We start from the raw sequence: 20,561 nt of genomic DNA on the forward strand, positions 1-20,561 counted from the left end.
TATGTAACATATTATGCTGTTATTGTCATTAACAAACAACTTTACAATATAAATTATGCTAGATAAAACTTTGAGACCAATTGATAAAATGATAAGAAATCTAAAAATTGTAAAGTAATATAATATCCAAAATTGAAAATATTTTTGTGTCATCAATATTTTTCATGAAAAATTTGAGACAAGCTATTTCATGCATATTTGATACCGATATATGCAGCGGCCACATGCACAGTTACAGCGATAAGTAATGAAGAAAAGTTTTGAAGATTTTTTTGATTTTTTCATATTTGAATCTTATAATGTTTTATAGAGAACTAGTTGCTGCGCCCTTTGCGTATAGGGGCTCTTTATTCTAAGGAAATTGGAAAAGCAGAAAAATAACCATACCCAGACTTATCTATACAAATAAAATTGCCTACAAATCAGGACCTATAAGAAGCTTGACAGTAAAGGAGAATTATATTGGTTCAGCGGTTAGCTAGATCCTTCGTCACAGACAATAATAAGCTTTCTAATTTATATAATAGGATAATTTACTTGTACAACTTGAGGTTTTTACTCTTAAAAAGTTTTGCCCCCCAAAAAACAGGTTTTAAAGGTATAAATGAATTTAGATTTAATTTCAAATATTTTTTAGATAATTTGCTAATTTTCCACTCTTTAGTGTTTTAAAACCACACACAGACACATAAAGTAACAGTTGAAACCAACCTTATGTAGTTTATTTAGGATTCTTTATTTAAATAAGTTGCAATACATTTTTATTTTGTTTGAAAAAGTATTATAATAGTATTATTATAGTAGTAAGATTTTTTCTTCTGCTTAAGATTTCAAAAAAAAACTTTTTCCTCTTAAAGGAAGCTTTACATAAGTCCCTAGATGGTTTTATGCTATTTGATTTTTAGATGTTAGCTAGCGGATGTTTTTAGGCTATTTCTGCCCCTTTCAATACAGAGTCCCTAGATGCTAAGGGGTCATACGCTAGTAGCTGTATATGTTGATATAACAACAGTACAATGGTTAACAGGTTATGCAGACCTTGTCCCCGAATTTTCATGACAAAAATGAATGTTCCTAGCTAGGACAAACAAGCAGTAACATCCTAACACGCGAGTAGTAAGGTGTCCCTTCGCTTCCGCATATGTATCATAATATTAAATCATCAGGACTGCAATAAATTACAGCTGCATAAATTACCACCATCAAAACTCCATCCAACCCCTTCATTCCATCTCCTCCCCTCTTACTGGATGAACGAACTGACCAATGAATGATGTTTATATTAGCATACTAATTTGATGACACTTTTTACTCTGTCAATGTATCAACGTTTATCCTTTAACCATTAAAAAAAATACCATTATATATTCGGACTTTATTGGACACCAAGAATTGCAAGGGAAGGAAAACAATTATCACGTACGCGAAATAGCAATTATTTATTTATTTAATGGTCCATTTCTTAGTTTTAATTCCATTTGCTTTAATAATGATTATTTATCATACTATCAGAACCGGATAGGGATTTTACTCCAACTTTTCGAGCAATCTAAACATTATCTTAATTTAAATTCACACTCTGATGGTTAGGTATTTATTGCATTGTATTATAGACAGCTTTCCGTGCATGGATTTTAAATAGAAATCATAAGATTAAAACCAGTTTTGTAACCTAAGGGGTCGAAGGTCTGGCTAACAAAACTGGTATTAATAATATTTTTATTTTAGTATTTGTAGAAAATTGTTCTAATACTATGATATACATGATTTTTAATTATAAGAACCGGTTCTAATCCAGCGGATATTATTCGGTTTCGAAACCATACTGGAAAGGCTTATTCTTAATTTTTAAAACCTTTTCTTCGGATGTTTCCCATATGTTCAAAAAGATCAAAATAAATCAAATCCAAAATGATTCATATGAAAGATCTGATTTGATTTGAGCAGCAGATATGATATCCGTTCACTTCCGCAAATATACCACATCAGAATATTTCAATAACAGTACAAACTTGCTCTTACCCTTTAATTACCAATTTACCTTTCGTCTTTTTTTGCCAATCTACTTTTATTTGTTATTGTGTCGAACACTATACAGGTAAAGGGATCTAAAAGTATAAGACAATGGAAGATAAATTGATGTACTTCCCCAATGATGATGCACAAATTACCTCTTCTGTAGATTAAATTTTGGTTGAAACGTTTCAACACTCAGCTTAATGAAACAACCAATAAAAATTCACAGAAGTCCCAAAAGTTGTTAAGCCAACGAATAAGAAAACGTTATTATAAAACTTAGGGGACTAATGTAATAAACAGTCCATTGTCCCCTCTCACACTGATACCAATATAATGATATGCGGGAATGAATTAACACCATAGATATGATTTAACATTTTATGCTCTATCTATATTTGGATTTTTAGAACAGTTTTCAATACATTTTTCTTGTAACTTCCTTCGTTATTATACTGCAATTTTATTTAATTGCTGTACAGTCCATCTAAACCATTGAAATTGAATCTAAACAAAATTGTTCTAGAGTAAATAAACAAACAAAAACTTGAAGATAAATTACTTTAAAGAAGGAGCTTCTAAAAAGATTGATTTGATCAACATCCAAAATTATTAGTCAACACATACACACAGATAAAAAAGCAACAGGACGTCAGTCTGTGTCTCTGGCTGTACCGAAGGTTCATGCTAACCGCTTTACCGATATGGTTCTCATTTACATTATTGCTCCTTTTAGGTTCTTGGGAAGTTTATAAAAAATTTTTGGGAGATGAAATTAATTTAAATTGTCATTGTCATCACCTTCCTGACGTGTTTTTAAAAAATGAAATGTGTACTGTAAAATCTTAAAAGTTAGCCACTTCCCATGCCCTATAATTTATACATGTATGCTACAGGGGACATGGGGGGACTATTCTGAAAAATAAACAGTTTTCGAATCAAATGAAATATAAAGAATATTTTATATTCTTAGATTTCTTTTACAACTAATAACCAAATTATCATAATTAAGACAAATGTGTTTTTTTTAAATATGTGTAAATATAAACTTTAGAATAGGTTTTACATAAAAAAAGCCAAAACCTTACATTATTACAACAGTACATATTGCTGCCCCTTTTCAATCTTATCTTGTACTACCTAAGAAGTATTAAATGCTCTGTTCTACTCTTTGTTTATCAGAATATTTGTTCTTTACCATACATGGCATACCCTTAACCAAATATTGATTATATTTATGGGTGTTTATTCATTTTACCAAATCAACTTGATAAAGAAAATATCACAAAACTACGCAAATTTCCTCGTAAAAACAGTTCCTTTTTTAAATACAAAAAAAAGTTTTTTCACTATTGAAAAGTTTAACTAAGAATAAATAATATTATAATGTTTTCGAGGATTTTTTAGCTAATTTTCGTAGAATTTTTTGGTTATTTTGTATGGTGTTGATATTTATTTATTTATTCCTTGGCTGGTTGGTAACTGTTTCAACCATAATTCTCACCAATTTTGGATTCACAGCCCGGGCTTTAAACAGATGAATTCAGTTTTTGATATTATTTAGCTTTGTTTATCGGACCTCATACAAATTTTTCTTTCTGTATTTCTTAAACTTTTTCAAACTATACATCTAACTATTTATCTATCTATAATTTCTATCTAGCTAACTTTCTATCTATCTTTCTACCTATCTATCTGTCTACATCCTCTCCTGTTAATCTATCTATCCATTTTGTATTTCAACATTTAAGATGATAATTTCCTGTTGAATTGAGAATTGTAAAATAGAATGAAAAATGAAAATGTGGATTAATTTGCATGGATAGATAAACAGTTATTCGTTTAAAATCATATAAATTCTACTCATAAATAAAATTTAAGATTAACACCAATTGTGTTTGCCCCGAGGGGCCAAACCGAAGGTTTTCCAGTATGGCTTCGAAGCCTATTAATATCCGCTGGATTAGAACCAGCTCTCAGCAATACTGACAAATCATGTATAGCATCTTATTACAGACAATTATCTAAGAAAATAAAAATAAAAATCATAAAATTAAAACCAGTTTTGTTAGCCCGTGCCTTCGGCCCCTCGTTGTTAGCAAATCTGGTTTTAATCTTATTATTTTTCCTTCTAATATCTGCGGAAAGCCCTATATGAATAACTATTATAATCTAAAATATTTCACTGTCTGTTTGTATTCTTTTATAATTCAACTTCTTAATAATTTTACTACGAGGAGGGAGGGAATATTGGGCTATTTATTACACCAGTCCCCATAATTTTATAATATACTATCATAGTCGATGTACATCTATTTATTTACCATTTTCTTATTCCTGATTCTACCCACAGAAACGATGTTTTCAATTGAAATACAAAACTATTTCCGTAATTCATCAAATTCATTTCATATTCTTACATAAACTATTATGAATATTTTGGTTTTGTAACGGATAGATTTAGATTTTTAACATTATTATGTCTTACCTATATAATGAGATAGTTTTACTTAAATGTTAATTATTGATATTAATATTTCTCCTTTTTTCAGTGACAGTGTCTCCCCTGCTTTCCTGATTCGCATCAACGCCTCGCTGCAAGCCACAAACGGCGGGAACGGCGGTCATAACGGCGGTCATAACGGCGGAGCCCCGGCATACGATGAACAAACAGAAAATATTTACGAGGAAATTAACGAAGCTGCCGCCGCTTTGAGAGTACAACCGCCAAGTTGTATGGCGGATAAAAATTCGGCGATGACAACCAACGGCGAGTCGATCCGGTCTCTGTTCCAAAAGGCGAAAGAATCGGTCAGACGAACCAGCAAAATTTTAGATGAGACAAAAGGTAAGGGACCGGTAAATATTAGGGAGGGAGGGGACATTGGGTTGTTTATTTAATTAGTCTCCAAAGTTGTCTTAACAACCTTGGGGACTTCTTTCGAATTTTGACCTTTTGGTTCATTTAGTAGAGTATCTAAACGTTTCAACAATTACTTGTAATCTACAGAAGGGGTAATTTTGTGTATCTTTGGGGATGTACATCAGTTTAACGGTCAATGTCTTATCCCTTTAGATCCTGGGTAAACATCGTTTTTATTTTTCCTTCAGCTTTTCACCAGTAAAAAAATAAGGCTATATAACGCAGAAACCAAGCCTTTCTTTAATATTGTAATATCTTTTGGCCAGCGTATTAGTTTTATTGTTTGTATATTTCAGATGACACAGACAGCACATTTCACATGAGTATCAGCAAGGGCCGAAAGAAAACTCTGATAGACCGAGCTCACATAGATTGGGACGATGAAATCACGCTAATGGACCGGGATGATAGCAAGAGCAAAGAAAATTTAGCCAGCAAAGGATAGATTTTTATAATCATTTTGCTTTTTTAAAGTAGCGCAGCCATTCTTTTTTTGTCTGTCTGTTTAAGATTTTAAATAATAAGATGTCCATTCGTAATATAGCCTAAAGCTTACCCTAGACAAATAGAAAACTTCCAAATAAAAGAATACTTGTTAAAAATTATCTCTAGAAGCAACTAAAAGAGCAAAAAATCATAAAAAATTTACCACTACAGGTAGCAATAGTACAAGTGCTAGCAGTACTAAAAGTGGAAATACTGACTACAGCTCCAAAACAAACAACGATGCTAAAGATTCCGGACAGGGAAGCAATTCTGAGAGGGAAAACTCGGTAGATACACGGGTAAGACAATCTAGATTGTAGAGAAAACTTGCAATAATGGATATAGAATACGTGGATATTGTAAGAGATTCTCATATACCCTTATAAAATGTTTCCCCAGTTGGCTAATTCTTCGATATCCCCATCCCCCCCCCCCCTCTATGACTTTAACCCATTCTCTCCCCTGACCACGGAGGAATGTATTGACAAATAACAGAAAACTTTATTAGCAAATTGACGACAAACATTTACCTGTCACAATATCCAGGTATTATATATTCTAGTAACATTTAAAATACAATTAATTTCAATTTTAAACTTTGAAGTTAAAGTTTCAAAACGTAGGAAAATAAAATAATTGTAATAGGGATTTATAGGCAAATAAGCTCTAATGCTACCTTTTTAAAATTATTTCAAAATTCTATGGTTGGGTATTGGATAACAGAGGTGGATTCTTAAAAAAATTTGCCCCACTGTTTTCGTGAAAAATCCTCCAAAATCACATAAAAAATTAAATACAATCTTATGTTAATAACCCTTGTATGATTTTGTTAATTTTTTGTAGATTTTTAATGTGATTTTGGAAACAATTTTGCCCCACTAAGAGATTAGTGAGGCAAATTTTTTTAAAGAATCCATCTCAGATCTTTTTTTAATTAAGGAAACTGTAACATCGACAAGTCCTTCTGGTGAGGATACACAGGACGATAGTGGCTTTCATTCTGGAGGTAATTCAAATATTTTCTCGTATTCATTCGAATCCGGTGGATAGGAACCGGTTCTCATCCATACGAAAATACTATGTCTAGCATCGTATTATATCCAGCTTTCTACGAATATAGAAATGCACAATCATAAGATTAAAACCAGTTTTTTTAGCCCGTGCCTTCGGCAACTTGGGGGCTAAAAAACTGGTTTTAATCTTATAATTGTACATTCTATATCCGCGGAAAGCGGTTATAATACGATCAAAGAAATAACTATTATTTAAATTGTGTACCTATTGTTGCTTTGTAAGACACGTGACTGTTTATTACACCAGTCCCCAAAGTTTCATAATAACGTTTTCTTATTCGTTGACTCAACAACTTTGAGGATTTTTATGGAAGTTTGATTGGATAGTTCATAAAGAATGTCCAAACTTTCAACCACGAATTGTAATCTACAGAAGGAAATTTTTTTCTATCATCATTAAGGATGTACATAAATTTTTCATGATTATCATCCAATCCCAATTTATTAACATCTGATTTAAAATTTTACAACTTGAAAGTACAACTTTTTGATGTACTTTTCTATTCTTAAATTGGAAAAGCAGAAAGATTAAACAAAATTTTTCTTTAATTTAAGATAATTAAAATTTGTTTAACATCACTTTTCATTTTTTTTTAAGTATGTGTCCAAATTAATTAGAAAGCCTAATATAGATCTTTTATTGGTAGCATAGCTACTTTTAATTTTACATAGCATGTCCCGTACGTCAATTATGTGCCTTGGCTAAAATATATTATCTCAACCTTTCTTGTATAACGCCTGATTTTAAATGGACATTCTTGCTTTGTTTTTAAAGTACTTACTTTGAAATAATTATAAAAAATCTTCCAACACAAAACTAATTTAAAACAGTAATCTTTGCATGAAGAATTAGATTTTAATTCATTTAACATTACATCATTAGAGGCTAGTTTTCAAAACTGCAAAAAAATAATAATAGGACATTAGTCAGAATATAATTTTTGTATACAGTATAGACATGGGTTAATTTTAGTGTTGCTTTTAATGGCTACGTAGATATATAGCTAGCAAATAAGCTTTTGCAACTATAGTGTCAATTTTATGTCAGTCACAGGGGCGTCCAAGCTTTTTTATTTGGGGGGGGGGGTAAAATTTTTTTAAGGGGGGGGGGTAATTTGCTTTTTTTGGGGGGAGGGGGGGGGGGAATGGCGCGCGAAGCTCGCCGCAAATTTTTTTTACCCCCCCCCCAAAAAAAATTGGGGGGGGGAGGGGGTAATCACCCATTTACCCCCCCCCCCCCCTTGGACGTCTATGGTCAGTCATGTCTATTTTTATCATATAAGACATATTCGACTGTCAAAAGAGTTTAAAGCAACAATGTCCCAAACAATAAATGTAAAATGTATAACCTAGTTCCAGTGGTGGAGACCTTTTTCGTCGCCTAGAAAAATGGTTTATGCTCTTTTGTAGCGACTTGGCTGTGCTAATATTTCCAACGCTATTGGCTGATATTTTAAGACCCAATTGAGAGTCGGCAAGGGTTGATTATGATTAATACTGCATGGTAAAAACACCTTTTTTTCCACCTACCACACTAATTTAGCCTAAATGTCAAATTATGGTTTATCTGATATTCGATAATGTCAGTTGGTTGGCTATATTAATTGATGATTTTTGTACAGCTCTATCATTCTTTGGCTTTCAATAAAGTGGTACGGCATAGCTGAAACTTAATCGACATAATGTTATCCTTAAAACGTTATGGACAATTATTTTTGTTGATACATAAATAGCAATAAGTTTTTACTGGCCAAAACGATAGCCTAGTACAATTTACGATAAAAACATCAACTTTGGTACAACCTTGAAAAAGTACAAATCTCGGAAATATTTATAAACCGCCTGTCAGTTAGCATTATTAAAATACCATTTAGGTATCCCACTTTACTTTTTATCCCCTCTTTCTTTTTATAAACTTTTCTCTTAATTATTGATTTATCTTATTTTTTTTTTATTTTAAAACATTTTTTCATTTAGTTTTGTAATAATTTTATCTTAATTTTATAATCATTCATCATAGGATAAATTATACATTTTTTATATATTGTATGCTAACAGCAGATTTTAGACCTTACATGTATGCATTTATACTGATAAAAATATCCAAAATTAACTACAAAACCAGCCCATGATATGAAGGCGTTTGGAAGGAATTTTATCTCTTGTAATCTTTTGAAACTAAACTTTTACGCGTCCAAAAATTGTTGGATGGTTGATAATTAGTAGCGAAGATAATAAACAAATCATAGGATGGTCAGCCTTATTCATAGTCTAGGATTCAGAGAGAGGCTGTTTATTATACTAGTCCCAAAGTCCTATAATAAAGTGTTCTTATTCGCTGGCTTAAAATTTTTTTGGGACTTTAGTGAATTTTGACTGATTGTTTAATTAAGTTAAGTGTTCAAACGTTTCAACCATTAACTTTAATCTAACTTTTGTGTCTCATCATTGGGGATGTACATCAATTTATCGGCCATTGTCTTATCCTTAAGATCCCTGTCTAAGATTACTTTTTTAAAACTGTTTGTATTGACTTAACAAAAGGCCGCCACAACTAAATAATTATTTATCTAAATCTTTTGTACATGATTGTTCTTGCTTTTCAACGTTTTACGTTGTATTAGCTTACAAAATTTCCTTGCTATACTTGTTAAACAAGAATTGGACGAATTGTACAAACTGATTGACAGATAATTTGGCAAACCAGTTGAAAAAAAATGTTTTTGATTTTGTTAGATTTTTATCTAGTAGCTTAGTGGTTGACACTTTGAAACCATGTTGTCTATGTAAAATTATCATTATTATAATGGCGTTATAGTTTGGATGCAGAAATAAGGTATTTCCAACAAGCGAAATAAAAATAAATAATAATTAGGGTGGAGATAAAAAGGTATTCAATTTTACTTTGTGTTGGCCTCTAACGACAGCTGAAAAAACATTTATAGGTTTCGTGATTTTTATCTGAATAAAGCTGGTAGGGATAAAATTTTATAGTTTTATATTTGTCGACAATTAGTGTCAGATATCGATATTATGTCAGCTATATTGCATCCTCATAAATCTGAAAATTTTTAAATGTTTATTTTCTAGGAATAGAAGAACCGAATAGGAGAAAGAAATCAAAATCCCAGAGAAATGGAAAGAGCAGGTACAAATTTTATTCTTAATCAAATTGTTTCGCTAATTTATTAGGTTATTGTTCTTGTTAAGATAAAAATAGTTATAATTTAAAAAAATCATATTTCTTTTTAAAATAAATATAAACATGAATGACAACATCCAAAAGTTGCCATAAATTAAATTACTAAGAAAAGCCTACAAACTAAAAAAAAAGAAGTTTATTAAACAGTCAAAAATGAAATTATTTCGTTCAATTATTTTAAGTAGTTTTAGAGTAGACGCAAAAATTACAAACTGTATGCCCATTGGTCTTGGGAATCTTCAGAAAAAGTAAATAGTCTATCTTAAACAGCAGTCGAGTATATTTTAGCGTTACCGACAGACAGACTTACGGACAAATTATAGTTTAAAGTATACTATTTAGTGGGAGAAATCTTTACAAAAAAATTCAGATGTCTTGCTTATATACTATAGCAGCAGAAAAATTGTCGCTTCAAAGTTCAAACAGACACTTAGAATTATAGAGTAGTTATTTTGCTAAAAAAAAAAGAACGTGCTCTTCTTTACAAAAATAAATCTCACATAAGTTGAAACTATCACGATTTAAAGACATATTTCATGAGAGTTAATTATCTCAATTTAAAATTATGATAACTATAAGTAGATCTAACAACAATTAAACTAACAATCCTTATTGCCTTTTGTCACACTATCAAAAGTTTTTTAACAGGGCTTGGCATCCGCGCATCAGCGGCGCATAAGCGTCAAATTTAAACCCGCTTGTGTTAAAAAACTAAAATTCCAAAAAGATGGATTTTCTGTTAAGGTATAGGTTTAGTCATCCAGCTGAATTTTAAAGTTAAATGACGATTTTACTGAGGCTTAAACGCGGTTTACGCGCGGCTGCCGAGACCTACTTTTTATTATTAAGTGTGTAACCGATTTCTATCATCGTATTTATAGTAATACAGTTTTGTATTTGTAAGGAAAATTGTTATATTATATGCTAATTTTGACGATTCTTATACCAACTGGGAAGAATGGTTTTAAGCACTATTAAAGAAACATCTAGTTTGGTTAAATCATTTTTGAATGACTTGAAACTATTTAAACAAACAATCTATCTTCATCAATTTTGCAAAAGTGTGGGCTATTTCTGGGCAAAAAATGTAGATATTTATCATCCAATAATTTAAAGTAGTAAGGTTTTTTGTCTGGAACTTAAGATTTCGATAAATACTGAATCTTTTTTGTTTTTTTTTAGGGAAGATTCACATAGACCCCAGAGTGGTTTAAGGCTAATTTTTCAACGTTCAAATACAGACCCCCAGATGCATTTGAACATTTTTAAATAACATAAGAGGATTTTTTATAAATTCAAATGTATAAAAAGTTCTAAAGTTACAATTGTTTTTAGCAGTAAATAATTTGCCCTACATACAATCAAACCTTTCTATCTAGAGTTACATTTAAGGGATGCAGAGATAAGTAAAAATAAAAAAGTTATATATCGCATCGTTTTATAGACAGATTTCTGTGGATATTAAAATGATTAAAATTAGATTTGTTTTAGCCGAAGGCTCGGGCTAACAAAGCTTGTATTAATCTTATATTTTTTATTTTAATATTCGTGGAAAATTGCCTGTAATCTGATGCTATACCTGGTTTTTCAGTATGGGCTGAGAACCGGTTTTAATACAGTTTATCATAATTATAGATGTTCATTAATCTATCCAGAGATCATCTTTAATGAAAGGCTTTAAATATGAAAACAGTTTGAACCATTTCAATGTTTTTAACATGTCTATTTACCTATTCCTATCCCCTCTGCGTAATAGGTGAAAGACAATGGTTTGTGAATGGGACAAAAACATTGTTAGCATAAAAAGTTGGCGAGATAATTAGGATTGCCAGCTTGATATTTTAAACAATTCATATTTTTTTTATTCTTTAGAAGCGCAGTAATCCTATTATTTAAAGTAGTAAGATATTTTGTCTGTAGCGAAGGATCTTGCTATTAGCTGAACCGATGTGGTTCTCCTTTACAGTGAAGCTTCTTATTGTTTCAGTGAAGGTTTTTAACTATTTTGGAATCGAATTTCCCCATCCTACTTTAAATACCTCGAGAGGCTTCGAGGGACGTATCTGCTAGTATAAATATATTTTACCAATTTTTGCTGTTTTTATATGACGAAGCCCAATCTGTACCACTTTCGATTCCTGTGACGTAGTAAAAATGAGGGATTTTCCATTTCTTTTTTATGGGTTTTCTTTCCCACTTCTCCTTATCTCCCTCATTTTATGACGTCATAGGACACCAAAGTGGTGCAAGAGTGGTACAGATTTGGCTTTTTTTATATCAATATAACACTGTAGCAATGTATACAGGATTATTTGTCATAATATCGACGTAAATATCAGGCTTATTAACGAACGGCAAGCCTATAATTTGTAATGTACAACATACTGAAATATATAGAAATGTGACTGATATTTACATCAAAATTATGTCCAGCATTAAGAATTGATACTAGAAGCAGATACCATGAGGGATAAGACAATAGGAGAGATAAATTGATCAACAAATTTCTGAATTTTTTTGTTAAAATTTTGAACACTGCTAGTTTGAACTTAGCTACGATGTTTTTAAAAAGGAAGGACCCAAGGTTTAAGGCAAGCGAATGAGAGAGCTTGATTACTAAAACTTTGGGTACCATCTAATACCTATCGTATTATAAATAAATTTACGCCTGGCAACGCCGTATTTAAATTGGACGCGGTGCCCTTTCTAGATTTAAATCTGATCTTGCTCTTGTATAAAACAAAAAGATTTTACATACTGTACATATGAATAAACATAAAAGGAGCGTCTGTCCATTACTAAAGGGACTGTACATTATAAATATTCCAGTTTACTATGGTACAATTAAGTAAAGTTTAACATCAAGATAAAATAATATTTAATTGATTAATTTATAAAGAAATAGTTAATATTTATATGATAAAAAAGAAATTGGAAGGTATTGTCAATAAATTACTGAATATACTATAATTATATGCTAGATATTGAACCTGAAGCCACTTTTTGGTGCTAGAATGATATGATATTTCAATATTCATTCGTATTCATACTTCTGATCCTGATTCAGTATTAACCTAAGATAGGGACACTTACTTTAAAATATTATTTACAACTAACACTTTAATTACACAGCCTTTGAATTAAAGTACTAGCTTTTAATTGTATTGATTTTATAGCAAGCTTTTTATAGTGCCTGTAAAAAATAACGTCATACAATACAAATGATCAATGGCCAGTATACATTTTAATTGACCAATGATAGGCCAGTATGACGTCATTTTTTGTAGGCACTATAAAGAATTTTTGATTTTAGAGAAATATATTCTTATTTCCTATCCTTTTAATAACTTTAATAACATGCTCGAACCAGACACCTCCCAAAATAAATCTTTATTTTTTTCTGCTTTTTTTATAGAATCTTTGTATCTGTCTTAATACTTAAGTATGAAATTGATAAAAATCCTTCAACCCACTCAAAGATAGTGTCAAAATAAAACTGTCAAAAAATTATGATAAAAAATGTAAGGTTTTCTACAAAAGTTTGGATGTTATTACCTTAGGACCTTCTATAATTGTCTTGTCATACGTTGTTATCAACCGTGTCCCATGAGGTATTAGTCAGATGTTTTTGTTTCAAACATTTTTTATCTGCCCTGTTCTACTATTCACAATTAATTTTGTCAACGTACGAACACCTCAAAATGATAAAATCTTGCTTTTGTATGTAAAAAGTATAGCAGAAGCTTCGAAGCTTGAATATGCGATTTCAAAGCTTCTTTATATTCATCATTTCATTGTTATATCAAAACTTTGTTAAAATGTAGGAGACTGATACATAAAAAAAACTTTTTTTCGCCAAGCAACAACGGCATTTTTACTAAAGGATGCATTATTTTCTCTAAAAAAAGTCTTTAAAAAAATTTAATAAGTTGTTTACTAGTATTGGTATTATCAAAACCTTATTTTCTTACATGTATATTTTAGTAGATTTCAAGTGTGCTAATTTTATTCTCAAAATTCCCTCCCTTTAGATATATATCTATCTTTTAAATAAGATGCAGTTATCTAGTTAGATTTGATATGATTAAGACACTTTTGTCTATTGTAATTTGTAATCGTTACAAGATATGAACAGATTATTTTAAAATGTTGGAATACTTATTCCTTAATTTTCGCCAGAATTCGCTCTCATGACATTGCAACTCTATTTGAAAGTGTTCCTTTAATATTGACATTTTTTGTGTAATTGCTCATTTTATCTAAGACTTTATGTAATTACGATGACGTAGATAAAGCTTTCTAGAAGTAACATCTAAAGATGTAATTTCGACTAGATCTAGTTTTTATAGTAGTCGAAATAAACTATTGAAACAGTATGGCCACTGTAAACATTTTTAATATGCTAAATATTTACATTTTACTGTTTTCAATGCACATTATATTCAAAAGCTTCTTGGTCGTAGGCCTGTAATCATCCTTCGGATGCCGAGAAATATTGGGATGTTCAAAGATGTTTCATACTTTATAAATTGCAATTCGATTCATGTATTGATTTGCATATATTTCATTGTAATTTCAAGTTCAAAATACTTCTGAAAACCAATGGAAGGCGGGTGTATATCTTCTGAAGATGAATGATTTTGCTGCAAACTTTTTTGCCAAGATAACAGAGAATTGGGGTTAACCTCAGTCCATCAAAGATTCCATTCAAATTAAATATTAAAAATATTAACTATTAAAAGTTTAAAGAAATATATAGATATTTTATCTCTACACCCACCAAAAACTCCAAGGGAAAAATAAAATAGTTTCAAAGATTTTTTCCAAAAACTTTTCGAAGATTTATTTTAATAATTTACCTTTTATCTATATATTTAAATTATTATGCACATATAATCTTATTTTGATAGAAATATTCAATTTTAAATTGTAGAATGAAGAAATAATAATCCCTTGATAAGTATTATTAAGAGAATTATTCAATGCTATTCAAAAGTTATGCGTAAATTTTATGCAGTTTCACCTCGATTTTGTAATTTTAGTCAGAAGCAAGAGCAAGAACGCAGCAATGTATACAATTGACTAGATATAAACTATATTTTCATAAAAGTTACAGGATGTATTTCTGTGTGTTTCAACTGCTGAGCCGATATGGTTCTACTCTACTCATAAGTATTTTAGGGTATCAACACCCTCCCAAGAGAATCGCCCTTAGAAGAAAGCCCCCATATCAATATAATTAAAGATAAAAATGGGCGGAATTCGACTTCCCCTCCCTCCCCTCAAGTGCCCCTAGAAGCCTATAGGGGGCGTAGCCGCAAGTAATTAATAAAAAAGTGTTCAAAACTGATTTTATTATTTGGTTTTTATGTCGATGCATTTAAAACATCGGAATTAAACATGGATTCTTGAAATAGTAATTATTTTTTGATACCTTTTAAATATTTTAACACGCTCATACAATGTGGTATTAAAATTCCAAACAAAAACATTCGAAGTAAGGCTTTTAAAAACAGGCTAGCTTTTAAATCATTTAAGCACCTTGTTTAACTCGGAAGTTTTTGTTGACACAAAATTTCAACTGTTAATATCAACACAATTGTTTAAATCTAGGATGCCTGAGAATTACGTCAACATTATGTCCATCCAATATCTTAATATAACAATATTCTAATAATGACATCAATAGTCTGTTGTTGATATAATAACATTGCAAAAAAGATATTTGAGGTTTAGAAAATACCCAATAAACTAACTATAAGAAAGAGAAAAAAATGGTTCATGAGAAATGTAACTCATAGTTGTAAAATGTAGGAAAACATGCCTAAACAATTTTAAAACATAAAAAGTCACTGCATACATATTATTCTTGCTAGTAGTAAATATTTTTAGTGGTTAGTTTTTAAAAATTTACAAATTTTTACCCATTTAAGGCCTTCAAGTATTTTTTGGAACTTGAAAATAGCAGGGTTATGGCACTTGAAGAAATACTATTATTCTCCAGTTAAATTTATACTTTTTAGTCTAAATTATCATATTTGTGACAAATTTCTGTTTTAGATCTGAGAGTTGTGATAAGCTAAAATCAAACAACAACAACAACAAATCCTCAATCAAAGATGGCGGCCAGTCTCTGCGGGAAAATGGCTCCAAATCATCTGACCGCTCCGCTGAGCACCGTCGGTCACGTGTTATGGACATGATGAGCCAGCAGCCCCACTCTCTGCCGCCCCATCTTTACGGGCCCCTCCCTCCCCATCACCCAATCCCCCATTATCATCCCCACGCCCCGCCATCACTGCCCCTTCCCCCTCCTCCTCCACCCCCCAACCATCCACAGGCTCAAAGAAAGAAGAGTGTTCTTAGCAGGCTGGTCAGCCCGTTCTTGAAAGGTATACATTTTCTATTAGTAGCTCATCTATTCAATAATTATAGTATGTTAGTATGTCCTTCTAACGACAATCACAAATTCTGTATGTTTTTTTCATTGCCGCGCTTATTCAAAATTTTATTTTTCCACATGCTTAAAACTCTTTATTTATACTTTTTTTGTCTGTTCTATTATTGATTTTTTTAAATGATCGTATAAAAGATAGTATTAACATATAAATCAATTTTTAAAGATAACAACTAACTAAAAGATAAAGTTAGCATTCAAGTTCTATTGAATTTTTTTTTTAAATATATAAATAAACAGAAAAAAATAAGTTTAAAAGAGATATTTATCAACCAAAAAATCTTTTGCCAATAGATAGTAAACCACATCTGAGTGCAAAATAGTTTTGAACATTGAATTATTTGCATTTAACCATCTCTTTTTCCCTGGTTTAATACGATGGTCATTCTGGTCAACTGAAAATAGTTGCCGAATGTGTACGCAGTTTCCTGAGTGTTTCCTCATCCTAGCTCAATATTTACTACTAGCTAAAAAAGCTTCAAACTTCAAAAAAAAAATCAAAATTTAAAAAATTCAAATTTATAATGTATAATGTATAAATCGTTTACACATTCAAATTTTGATTTTTTAAGGGAAGTTTGAAGATTTGTAGCTAGTAGTAAATATTGAGCTAGGATGAGGAAACACCCAGGAAACTGCGTACACATTCGGCAACTATTTTCAGTTCATCGGTCATTCTAAGATGATTGATATTTCCAAATGATTCTTAGGAAAATTGAAGCCAAATTCATCTATACTGCCCTAATATTTACCAGCTACCAAAAGCAGAAAATTGAAAATCATGAATCCTTCACAAAATATTTATTTTTTATGTTTAGGTCAAATTACAACATTTTAAGCAGTTTATTTCAAAATTTTATGTCAGAATTACGTAATGTATTACTTTCAGAAATCTTTTTTTTTTGGGGGGGGGGGGATTTTTAAATTTTTAAAAACATATTAAATGTACTTTACAAATATCAAAAGTACACCAATCTAAGTCCTTTCAAAACAATTGAAATAATGGTATTATTTGGTATTTGCTTATCTATAAAAATATTCCTTTGAAAAAAAAGGATATCTACCCAAGAATTTTGATTGAGGATGGGAAAAAGAGATATTTATTAGTATAAATAATTTAAACATGGCAACTGTAGAATAAATAATTTGTGCACAATAAATAGTCGACAATACAGCTTACAGTATTTGAAGAATAGCATAAAAAGCAGCGGATTTTTTTAAAAAGGGGGCCGGGCTAGGGGGTTGAAGGGTTTCCTATATGACTCTGTTTCTAATTTGCCTTTTGGGTTATATTCAGGGAGGGTGGGAATATTGGACTGAAAATTAAAAAAGCATGTTATTTCCTTCGTTGCCTCTTGGATTTTTAAAAATATCTTGATTGGTTTGTACAAACTAGAAAGGTCCAACTTTTCATCCAATACTTTTAATCTTTCCATCAATTTATCTTTAATGTCTTATCCCTGAAGATCCATGGGAGTATTGCAAAGTAAGGTTGGGCAACAGTTAAGTGGTCAAGTATTCAGATATCTAAAGGGATAAGACATTGGCCGATAAATTAATGTACATCCCCAATTGTGATACACAAAATTACACGTTCTGTAGTTTACAATTACTATTTGTAACGTTTGGACACTCAGGTTAATAGACCAATTAATCAAAATCAAAAAACGATAATATAAAACTTTTGGGACTATTGTAATAATCAGCCCAATGTCCCCTCCCTCCCTGTGGTCAAGTAGTAAATGAAACATAATTATTATTGATTGCCAAATATTCAGACAACCAATCCTACCCATAATGATTGCTAAATTTCTTCAATTTAATTATTTAATTTGACTTCAAAAAGGAAAGTCATTTTACATTATAATCCTACAAATTCAATTAGTAATAAAAATTTTAAAATGTTTTTCACTTTTGGCATTATAAATCAAAGAGCCTTGTTGAAAGAAATCGAAAATTAGAGGGGGAAATGTTTAGTTTTTCATTTGTTTGTTATTATTTTAGGTCAGGTTAGTTTAGGTTGTATTAGGTGCTTGGAAGCTTGCAGGGTTAGGACACCGCATGTATTGGCCCAGCAGGATTAAGGCCCCTCGCAAGGGTTAGATATGGGGGAAAAACTACCATCTCCCATAGATTAATTACCATACGGGGGGTGGGGTCTGTGCTCTACATGCACTTTGAGGGAAAACAAAACAAAATGCTTACGTCATGCACCTTATATAGCAGCAATAGGTGATTGATGGAATGTTTACGCTAACATTTTGAAACTTAAAAAATGTTGAGAATAACATGATTTAAAAAGATGGACAGAGACCTAATGGTTTCAAACTTGCGGAGTGACTCAGAAAAAAATCCATAAAAGTACATAATTGACAATTTTTAAATACCTAACATTACTCTTACTTCATTTTTTTTACCCATGACCTTCAGCCGCTCATGTTTATATCCAAAATTTGTTCACTTCATACAAAAACTTGAATTTGAAAATTTTTCATTTTTGTGTTGTAGAAGTCCCCAGAGATCTAAAAGGTTAAGATAATGGGCCATAGATAAACAAAATAACACCTTCTGTAGATTTAAAGTATGATTGAATTTGAACAACAATAGTTTAAACAAACCAATTAAGATTTGATTAAGGTACCCAACAGTTTTTAGGCCAACGAATGAGATAAAGTGTTGATAATTTTTTATAGAAGCATGATTTATAGTCTAATTTCCCCTCCCTCTCTGATAAACCTTTAAAAGGCTGATAGTACATTTTGTACAAAACTGTAAATAAATTGTTCCATGTCGACCTTCGCATCTTTTTAGTCGACAAGAATCATTAGTTGCCACATTTTTTAGTTCAATCAAGAAAAGGACAAATATTCTAAAAAGTAAAGAATAGTTATTTCTCGTATCGTATTATAAACGGTTTCCGCGGATATAGAATGTACAATTATCTTATGATTGTACATTTCTATATTCGTAGAAAACTTGATATAATACGATTCTAGACATAGTTTTTTCGTATGGATGAGAACCGGTTCCTATCCACCGGATTCGAATGAATACGAGAAACTATATTACATTTTGATAAGGGGATATTAGATAACAAACATGATTTACTTTTTTTGTATAACTAGCGGCTGCAGGGGCTCTGTATTCAAAGAAAATTAGCTTAAAACCATCCTGCGACTTAAATTTTAAAATAAAATTGTTTAAAACCATCCCGGCTTAAGTAAAGCTTACCTAAAATAGAGAACCCGATTAATTCAGTATTTATTGAGATCTTAAGCTTCAGACAAAAAAAAACTTTACTACTTTATTTATTAGGATACTTTTCTTCTGCTAAAACATCCCCTAATGTGTAAGGTTAAGGGGTTCTTTTTTGCTAATGTATTTTTAATGTTCTTAAATCACTCTATATTAGGTTTTGATAAATTATCACTGAAATCATTATAATTTAACTTTTTACTTGAAATAATTACGTGTAGATATTTCATTAACAAAGATGGTTATGTCCATATGTAACGTTGAAACAATAAGCTAATAATATTCCCTGGGAGGGAGTGGGCATTAAACTGTAAATTTTATTGGTACTAAAAATAGTTAAAATACGTTTTTCTCTATTAGTTCAAACTAGCAGTGTCCAAACTTTCCAAGAAAATTTTTTTGAAATCATTATTGGAAACTTAAAAGGTTTTCTCGTATTCATTCGAATCCGGTGGATAGGAACCGGTTCTCATCCATACGAAAAAAAAACTATGTCTAGCATCGTATTATATCCAGTTTTCTACAAATATAAAAATGTACAATCATAAGATTAAAACCAGTTTTTTTAGCCGCGAGATGCCGAAGGAAAGCTGTTTATAATACGATGCGAGAAATAACTATTATAGTCCATTGTATTATTCCTAAGATCCCTATATATACCGGGTTGAAAAGGAGAGTAAACATACATGCATAATTTTAGAGTGGCTGAGCCACAAAAATCTACAAAAATGAAGAAAAAAAATGTTTCAAATAGTTTAAATTATTTGTTTCCAATTTAAAGTTCGTAAAATGAGGAATATTTAACAAAATAAAGTTGTATGTTCAGAAATATGTAAGGTCTATACACAAATTACTTGAAAAACAATAAAAATATTTGTTTAATTGAATTACAATTTAGCACTGAAGAAAGGGATATTTTATCTAAGGAAAAATAATTTGCACCCAACTTTTTTGTTGCAGTTTTTATCATGGATTTTAAAGGATACATCAATGAAAGTTAGATTTAGCCAAACCCTAATTATGATTAAAAACTTATTCTTTCCTAAATATATTAGAAGATAAGTTGGGACAACCCAAATTTTGCCAAATAATCAAGATTAAATAAAAATAATAAAAGTTTTTAAGCTAACGAATGTCTTTACAAAAGCA

General features: G+C 30.7%; 1 protein-coding gene across 1 annotated transcript in view; it reads left to right on the forward strand.

The window, feature by feature from the left end:
- LOC145327626 (uncharacterized) overlaps positions 1 to 20,561 on the forward strand; it is a 189,105-nt gene that overhangs the window by 166,524 nt on the left and 2,020 nt on the right. The window contains exons 20-25 of the mRNA XM_080171167.1: positions 4,569 to 4,864; positions 5,236 to 5,377; positions 5,595 to 5,724; positions 6,365 to 6,431; positions 9,589 to 9,646; positions 15,761 to 16,092. Of these exons, the coding sequence (XP_080027293.1) occupies positions 4,569 to 4,864; positions 5,236 to 5,377; positions 5,595 to 5,724; positions 6,365 to 6,431; positions 9,589 to 9,646; positions 15,761 to 16,092 (1,025 nt within the window). The remainder of the gene's footprint in view (positions 1 to 4,568; positions 4,865 to 5,235; positions 5,378 to 5,594; positions 5,725 to 6,364; positions 6,432 to 9,588; positions 9,647 to 15,760; positions 16,093 to 20,561) is intronic.

The sequence above is a fragment of the Acartia tonsa genome, chromosome 9 (genome assembly GCF_053477335.1).
Source record: "Acartia tonsa isolate MP-2025a chromosome 9, ASM5347733v1, whole genome shotgun sequence".
NCBI classification, from domain to species: domain Eukaryota; kingdom Metazoa; phylum Arthropoda; class Copepoda; order Calanoida; family Acartiidae; genus Acartia; species Acartia tonsa.